Source organism: Dama dama, chromosome 6 (genome assembly GCF_033118175.1).
Source record: "Dama dama isolate Ldn47 chromosome 6, ASM3311817v1, whole genome shotgun sequence".
Taxonomy (NCBI): domain Eukaryota; kingdom Metazoa; phylum Chordata; class Mammalia; order Artiodactyla; family Cervidae; genus Dama; species Dama dama.
Window position 1 is genome coordinate 27,653,153 of NC_083686.1, and position 9,281 is coordinate 27,662,433.

The following is a 9,281-nucleotide window of genomic DNA, read 5'->3' on the forward strand; positions in this document are numbered from 1 at the left end:
TAATCAATGAAATATGAATAAACATGCCATATACCACTTCTAGGTTTGGCTGTTAATTACTATGCACAGTTCTTTGTTCTCTTTCTTTTTTGAAGTAACCTTTGAAACACATGCTCCAGGTGGCATAGCTCCAATATAGAAGCTTCTTTCATTTCTGAGTTACTTCTTACAGGAAAGTTGTCAGGAGCTGAGCTGAGCTGGAAAAGGCTGAGAGGCCAAGTGCCAGAGCAGCCAATGAAGACAAAAGCCAAAATGAAAGTATAGTCAGGCTTTAATTATCTTCCGGGACAGTATAATCAAAGGGGCTTCCCAGGTGGCTCAATGATAAAGAATCTGCCTACAGTGTAGGGGATGTGTGTTTGATCGCTGGGTCAGGAAGATCCCCTAGAGAGGGGAATGGCTACCCACTCCAGTATTCTTGTCTGGGAAATCCCATGGACAGAGGAGCCTGCTGAGGTTCAGCCCATGGAATCACAAAAGAGTCATTCTCAACTTAGCGACTAAACAACAACTTAAGGGAAAAGAGAGAAAGTGGGGTCCTCCCCTCAGCCTTCACCCCAGACTCAACCTGCTTACTCTTGAAAGTTTAATCAACAGACTTGTTTCATTTCAGCAAGGTTTCTTAAGCCTAACTTGTAGGGGGAAAAAAAAAAAAAAGCAGAATTCATATTATTAAGATATAACTGCCACCCAAGAAAAGGCAAAATTCTTGGCCAATAGGAAATCTCAATGGAGTCATTCAGTATCTTTGCTCTCTATTGGGTACTAAGCTAAACTAAGACTTCATTTTTGTGCTGCAGTAGCTTAGTTCCTTTCAAGAATTTTCAGTATAAGCCAATCTAATTTCAAATCTCCAAAGGCAAAGTTGAACTTCATACGAGGAAAACACTTGCTAATAATCAGAGCCATTTAAAAATATAATAGAAAGTCCTATTGTAAAGTAACACAGAGTCACACTTGGTTGGAAGTTGGGTACTAAAGTAAGATATACAATAAAATTTTACCATGATGAAAATTGTTTTTGAAAACTCCTTAGATAATCCAAATGTACAAAAAAGTATACATGTATAATATACTATCTTTTGATAAGACCAAAATAGCTGACTTTTCCTCCAGCTTTGATATAAGTTACTGTTTCTTTGGTTGAGAATTAAATAAAGTTGTTGGCTTATAGTATGAAGCAAGTAATCAGAAAATTATTTTCCCCTGAATATGTATAGCTGTATGCACTTAAGTTAAATTAGAATACAAAATAACTCCTCAATACTGACTTTGGAGAAGGAAATGGCAACTCACTCCAGTAGTCTTGCCTGGAAAATCCCATGGACAGAGGAGCCTAGAGGGCTACAGTCCATGGTGTCTCAAAGAGCCAGACACAACTTATTGACTAAACAGTAACTGATTTAATTGTAAATGTTCAAGAAGAGATTAGATTCACTACCTGAGTGTTAGTTAGGTTTTATAATCTCTGAATGTTCAACCCAAACCTGATTTTATAACTCTCACCTAGAATGGCTAGTAAATAGGTAGCCAAGCTCATATTTTATTTTCTCATTTGGTTGCTTCTCATGTCAGACAAGTTAGAACCTGCCCAACCCCCTGTCCCTTAGTCCTTTCACCCTAAGTGACTGGGCCACTTAAGTTCTTCTTGAAGGCTCAGTAACTCCTGGGAGGTTTCTGGATGGTTGAATTAAAGGTGTTTACATTGTTCAGCATCAAGTTACCAGGTCTTTTCATTCATTTCTGGTGTAGAGTTTAATGCCTAAAATCTGAAATTATGAATGATAGAGTCAGCACCATGCTTCTTGCACTATTTCCAGCACTCAGATCCTTCCCTTATTCCTGGTGTCTGTCTCTCTTGACCAAATGACCAGAACTGCATTCCTTGAGCACTGAAGCTTTGTATTTCTGTCATTTTTGTCTCTCTCTGGATTGGTTTCCCGCCTCTGAACCCCAGCTACTTGCTTGTAAGTCTCTAAAGATAGACTCTATGATAACTAAGAAACCAAAATATGAGCACACCTACCCATGGGCTATAATACGATCGACTGTAGGCAGGAATTATCGAATCAGAGTTTTTGAGTAGAAAACTGATCTCTGTCCAATCTACCATTATTGTTTATTCCTAGGTTCCCAATGACAGATTCTAGGCCTGTCAGATATCCCTCCTGTTATACCTTGGTGAACCTCCCAAGTATTGGCCCTTGCCTAAGCTGTTACCTGTGCTCTATTCCCAATACTCTGCCTATTATGCTTTGCCTACTAGATTGTAGTTTTCAGCATCATTTGCTACTGGTCTGATCAATCTAACCTTTAAGGAGATGGGTCTTTACAGATCCTAGTCATTTTTAGCATTTCATGACACAGACATTTTCATGTCCTCCAGGGTTTGCTAAGACCATGTTGTCGTTCTGAAGGAAAAAAATAAATTGTAGATCAAATTTTTACTTTATTTTTATATAATAAAGCATTGTGTACTTAGAGGCTTTATCTCAAAATCTGTCTTCAAAATTAGAAAATACTCTTTTTCAAAGACCTGGCAAGGAAAAGTGACTTACCTGTCTTTCGCTGGCACTTGATTCTCTTTGCCCATCTCACAGATCTGCTCAGGATTTGAAATCTGGAATATTTCAGTGTAACCTGTATCATCCTTTTTGTGTAATAGGAAACACTTATGTCTTGCTGTCTTATTTATATTGCAACAGTCAGAAAATACACATTTGTCGGCCATTCCTTGGTTATTGCAAATATGTTCTAGGAAGGTAGCCATCTGTAGAAGGAAATAATAACATGAGGGAAGGCAAGATGGTCCACATTCCTAACCATAGAAAAGTTCAAGAATTATAAAGAAAAGGCAACTGAATGTATAATCTTATACTCCATATCCAGTAGTCCTTGGACATAGCTCTTTTGAGCAAAAGTCTTTTAAAAGATTGTTAAGTCTCATGTGCTAGACATTGGCCAAATAGAATTTATCATTCTCTCCCTACTTATAGAAGTGTTTCATTTTCATACAGTTGGGAGGTGTTAAAATAAGCATAAGTCAAAATGGCCAGGGCCTAAAGAAATCAAGGTATTTTTAATAAAAATCATCCACCAAGAAATATGTGATGGCTTGCTTTCCTTGTTTCATGATGGCTTTTAGTTGGTTTCCATGGGGACTTATTTTAAAAATTGAGCTCTAAGGCAATGTGTGTTCAGTGTCAAATATTCTAACAGAATTGTAATGATTCAGTTTTCAAATGCCTTTGGATGGCAGTAAATGTGTGGGATGCTGTAAACTTCAAATGACATTCCACATTTAGGGGATAAAGTCAGAAAAAGGTCATCTCTTGAAGTGGAAATAAGAACTCACTGTACAATAAGTGCAGAAGTATTTCATGTAAAGTGTGTTTCTAATAAAGCTAATGACTTTTCTGTGACTGCGTGCGTACCCTGCCAAGTTGCTTCAGTCATGTCTGACCCTGCCAACCCTTGGACTGTGGCCCTCCAGGCTCCTCCTTCCATGGGATTCTCCAGGCAAGAATACTGGAGTGGGTTGCCATGCCCTGCTCCAGGGAATCTTCCCGACTCAGGGGTCGAACTCACATCTGGTGCATTGGCAGGCATTTCTTTCACTACTACCAAGCACTACCCGGGAAGCCCTTTCCTATGACAACTTAGATTCTAATAAAAAATAGATAGGTTTTAGCCCAAGAAGATAGAGTGGGAAAAACCTATAAATAAAGAAGAAAACTATTTGTATTTAAATTGTTGATATGAGAATAATTGATCCCAAAATATGTAGATTATAAGAATATGTTGATATGTTTATCAATGATTTTTCTGAGATTTCTCTGGTAGACCAGTGGTTAAAACTTCACCTTCCAATGCATGGGGTATGGGTTTGATTCCTGGCCAGGGAGTGAAGACCCCATATACCTCACAGCCAAAACACCAGAACATAAACAACAAAAGCAATATTTCAACAAATTCAATAAAGAGTTTAACAAAAAAGAATTTTTATAATCACAAGATGCACACTTTATAAAAGACAATAGTAATTTTCAAGATTTTCTACTAAGTGGGTAAAAAAACCTATAATAATATTCACTTTCTTCTTCTTTTTTATGTTCTCTCAGACACTTTTGTAAATAAGTATTTTAATTTCCCAGGAATCTTCATATGAGCTGTCAGACAATAGTAGTCTAGTGACAGAGAAAGAGCAATCAACTTAGATGAACAAGCTGACATTCTAGGGTATAATTCATTCTCTCAAGCCTTTGGTTCTCAGAATGTGATCTCCTAGACATGAGCTTAATAAACTGTAGGCTCATAAACCTGCAAAGATTATATCTTGAGTGTGACTCATGTACATATTTTGCATTAAAATTGCTTGCTTGATTATTCAATCAACCCATCCCACAGCAACATCTTTTGTTTGCAATTTAATTTTGTTTTTTTTTTTTCAACAGAAAAAGGCAGAACATGATTCACCTACCAACTGGTGACAGGATTCTGAAGGTAATTCATGTGACTTGAGGCTCTTGCACTTTTCTGCAAGATCTAGCAACTCTTGAACTATGATTTGTACTTCTTCATAAGTCAGTTTCTGAAGAAACTGTGCAACCATAATGCTAGTGCTGAAACAAAACACTTGTGTGAATGTTGAAACCAATCAAACCCCTCTCTTCCATCAGTCTTGTTATATCACTGCCCTACTACCCTACAAAATAATATGAGTGTAAATTTCAAATAAAATTTCTGATAATAAAACTCACACAGCTCTTAAGTTCTCCTCTAGATAATTCTGGCCATTTGTTTGCTGCGTGGCTGGAAAAAGAGAAAATGAGATTTTTATTTGCAAAAGAGGAAATTTTCCAAGTTGAAATCCCCTTTTTACAATTCAAATCTACATGTATTCACTCATAAATTTCCAGATCTGTTTTTGTTTACATCATAAATCAGGATACATTTTATAAGAATATATATTTTCTTGTATTTGGGCTTCCCAGGTGTCTCTGGTGGTGAAGAATCTGCCTGCAATTCAGGAGATGGAAGAGACATGGTTCAATCCCTGGGTTGGGAAGATCCCCTGGAGGAGGGCATGGCAACCCACTCTGGTATTCTTGCCTGGAGAATCCCGTGAGCGAAGGATCCTGGCGGGCTTCAGTCCATGGGGTCACGAAGAGTTGGACATGACTGACCAACTGAGAACATTTCTTGTATTTAACCTGTATTCTGTGAATGATTTATTTCTAGTCCAAAACATCATGTAGTTGAAATCTGTCAAATATATATTCTTCTCTGTCATTGGCCAACAAATGTTACACATATCTGTGTTGACACTTCTGAGTTAACTAAACTTGACTTTTTAATTAAATAACTCTTATTAGAAGTTACTAGCACACTCAAAGAACACTAAGAAAATTAAATGCTGGCATTAGAAACAACAATATAAACATTAGTACTTTGCTAGTCTTAATGTGGCAAAGACAGCATCTCATACATCTAGGATTTACTCAACATCTTCATCACTCTCGCTCACCATGTACACGTACACATGCTCTCATTGAAAATATGTCTTCCTTCTTATACCAATAGCTTCTAAAGAGTTTGCTACTGTTCAGTCGCTAAGTCTAAAGAGTTTAGCCACTATCTATTCAATAAAGAAATCATATCATTAGCAATATTAACAGGGAAAGGCTTTGGAGACAGTTATTCCGAGTTCAGTTTCTAGCTCTGAAACTGAATATGGCCTTGAGGAAGTAACTTAAGCACTCAGAATTTTTGTGTCTTTATCAATCAAATGTTAATCACTTTTACTACACTGGATAATGGTTAGGATTAAATGAAAGCCTATGTGTGAAGCAATGAGCACAGTGCCTGGCACACAGTAGGTACTGAATAATGTAGCTCATGATATTAGTCTATAAACAATCTAAATATATTTATATAAATCTAAACTAATTTATCTAATTTTAAATATAAGTTCAAAATATATCATTCTGTCATCTAGACTGGAAGATGTGTGTGTTTCCCCAATACATTAATTCTCTTTTTCTATCTATGAAATTTTGTCATGATGTCAGGATGTTTCACCTCCTGGCACAAGGATGTATAGGTTATAAATAGAATTCCCTACCTGCATCTAGTAAACTTCTCTGAAGAGTCTGACATCTAATGTAGCTGAAGAAAATAAGAAAAGATATGGATCTAACAGTCTTCATTATTTCAGATAAACTTTATAGAAGGTGTTCTATCATTTGAGAGAATTGAATAATCCTTTTATATTCGTCCCAAGTAATTACTATTAATAATTAAACTTCTTCTGGTGAATATTTTCCCCAGGCCACTATAACCCTGAGAAAATGGAAGAAATTCATGATAATGAAGAAATACTTCTGATAGATAGCATTCATTAATGAATACTGGATTTTAAAATGATTCATGTCAGTCTACTTGTTTTTTCAAGATTACATCACCTGGGACTTGAAATAAAGTAATCAATAGATGCTCTTGGTAAATACCTGATTTCCTAGAAATGCCTGTTGACATGTACAAAGTTCTAAAATGGCAGGAGATTAAGTAAACACATACAATGCCAGATTCAGATAAATGATGACGACCCTAGTTCCAGTGCTGGACACATTTTTAGGTCCCTAGTGAGAGTGGGGAGCACAGATTTGGGAAGCAAACCCATGAGAATGCAACCGAATTTACTGAGTCTTCGCTGCAAGTCTAGCACTTTATGTGACTGTATTTAGGTAGCAGCATTCTTATTTCTTGAATAATAAGTGAAGACTCAAGCTCATATAATTTGCTCATGGACTCACAGGTAGAAATTCTGGTCTTTCTGATGTCAGAGCTCACACCATCCAAGAGCTAGTAATAAAAGTTGAGATACCAACATCTCTCAGCTGCTTTCTGCTTTGCCTATAATCCAGTTCTTTAGTCTAGGGAGGACACTGGTGACTATGAATTAACTTAGAAGTTCAAGTTAAACTTAAAGCCCCAAAGTTCTGGAAATGGGAGACCACTGGTTACTACTTTAGCCATTCCTGTCCTCAGTTTCCTCATTTATAAATGGAGGGTTTGGGTAAGATAATCTTCAAGGCTGGAAGTCCATTACTTGATTTTTCTACCCACATAATCTCATTTCTGGTTTCCTAGGCAAAAAAAAAAAAAAGTATCATAAGTGAGAGAGATACATTTGCCTGAAAAACAACAAATCTGTCATTACTTAGATTTGGGACACATTAGCTTATGGTAAAGAATATGGATGACTGTCTTGCCAGTTTTCCATAGGCTTTCCAGGGTTCTCTAAACAGTCCTAATGCTCAGCATCCTTTCTGTCTTGCATCCTTAGAGTGGCTCCCTTGAGATCATACTCTAAGCTTCCTGGGGCTACCAGAAACAGACCTATTACTCTAGTGATGACAAACGCTTTGGATGACTGCTTTCAGACTGTCACCCATTGTAGACATTACTCTTTCTCTATGGCTAGGCCTTAGAATCATTCAGCCACAGGACAGCCACCATTAACTGATTGGAGCTGGCACTTAAAAAAAAAAAATGTTCTATGTGTGCTAAACTAGTTCCTCTTTTTAAATAAAAATTATTTTTGGACAAAATTAACTTCTCATGGGCATCCTTCTCTCACAGGAAGAGATTCTTTAAAACATAGAAGGAGATAAATTCTTTATTAGTGACTGGTGGTAGAATTTTAGATCAGAGAAAAGACAGGTTGTGGGGATTATTTAAGCAAAGGCTAAGGAATGGGTTTTGTGATAGAATTCAAAAGATGGCACAGAATTTGTTCTCTAAGAGAAGAAGATCTCCACACTGATCTTTAAGATAAAAAAAATGGAAGGTATGCAAGTATAAGACACAATGATGATTTTTAATAATTATGTTTACCACAAGCCTAATTCTTGTCCAAGTCATAGAAACAGAGTTTGAAGGAACCTTAGAAAAACCAAGGCTGGATCCCTAGATCCTGCCAAAAACCTGGGTAGTGACTGCCCATGCATGTGCAGTCTTGGCACTCATTATAGCACCATGAGGCTGATGACATTTACAAACATCTCTAGTCCTAGAAGTCTTCCTGCATCGACTGAGTCCAGCTATGTTCTAGTCATTGGCATGAGCTCAGTCTGAGCCATACAGAGTCAGTATGACTTGCTTTTGTTCCAAATCCTCTCTTTCCAGGCAAAACAAGACTTTTGAAAAACCCACTTCTCTCCCTCCTTTCTTTCCATCACACGGGTTACCTGCCTTTTATCACTGTGTTCTTTGGCACATCAGTAGAGAGAGTTGTATGGCAGTTTCCTCTATGATTTTAGAGTCTTGTGATGGCAGAGGTCCCTGGGTCTTTGGTTTCATATCTGTGTCTCCTAGCACAGCACTGGACACATAGGATAATCCACTATCAGGTGCAAAATTGAATTAGCAAACTGCAATGTTTCACTTCTGTTTGCTAAACTTATTATTCATCATTTCAGTAAAATTTTCTTCCTTGTCATCCTTGACAATAAACAAGAGTATTTGGGAAAATGATAGAAAAGAAAAATTAACGTCATGAATTAAACACCTACTGTCTGCTGGCCATTGTATCTGGATACTTTATATAGTAATTTATTACATCTTTTTAAAGCCTTTGTGATGGAGTGATTATTCTTCCACCCTACACCAAGAATTGGAGGTCTTAGATTCTAGGCAACTTGTGTCTGAGGCCATACAGCAAGTTAATAGGAGTAGGAATATAACTCCCTTCCAATCCCCTCCCACCTGCAACTTCAGCTTGGATGGAATGCTGTTGCCACAAGTTCCCACAGCAAGGCCCCTTTTCCATCCTGCACCTAGGACATCATACGCGATTGCTTACTGTCTTGGCCCCTGCCCAGTAGACATAAGAACGATGCCTAATTGGCTTATATTTGGTTATATTTGCATTATATTGAATTATATTGTACAATGTCTAACACACAGTAGGGTCTAATAATAAGTATTTGTTGAACAAATGAATAAGAATCCCAGATACTGTGCTCGAAATGTTAAACCAAAAGAACTCAATATTTTTATGTATTATATCTTAGATGGTCATCATCTTTTATTTCAGACACTGAAACACTAAAAAGCCTGAAGAGTTTAGAGAACAGCCAGGATCATCAAGCCATGGGCCCACAACCAACCTTCACTTCCTGGCTTCCTACCATTCCCTCTTTAGATGTCACTGTCAATCACTTACAGTTCCAAAATAGCAGCAGTTTTGATGTGGAATAGAGGGAGAAAAGGGCCAC

At 37.3% G+C, this 9,281-nt stretch overlaps 1 protein-coding gene across 1 annotated transcript in view; it reads right to left on the reverse strand.

Annotated features, from left to right (window-relative positions):
* The window catches only part of LOC133058685 (alpha-fetoprotein-like), a 42,582-nt gene extending 36,373 nt beyond the window's left edge, over positions 1 to 6,209 (reverse strand). Inside the window, exons 1-4 of the mRNA XM_061145560.1 lie at positions 6,125 to 6,209; positions 4,761 to 4,812; positions 4,481 to 4,622; positions 2,559 to 2,770 (exon numbers count right to left, since the gene is read on the reverse strand). Of these exons, the coding sequence (XP_061001543.1) occupies positions 2,559 to 2,770; positions 4,481 to 4,622; positions 4,761 to 4,812; positions 6,125 to 6,209 (491 nt within the window). The remainder of the gene's footprint in view (positions 1 to 2,558; positions 2,771 to 4,480; positions 4,623 to 4,760; positions 4,813 to 6,124) is intronic.
* Positions 6,210 to 9,281: the final 3,072 nt, after the last annotated feature.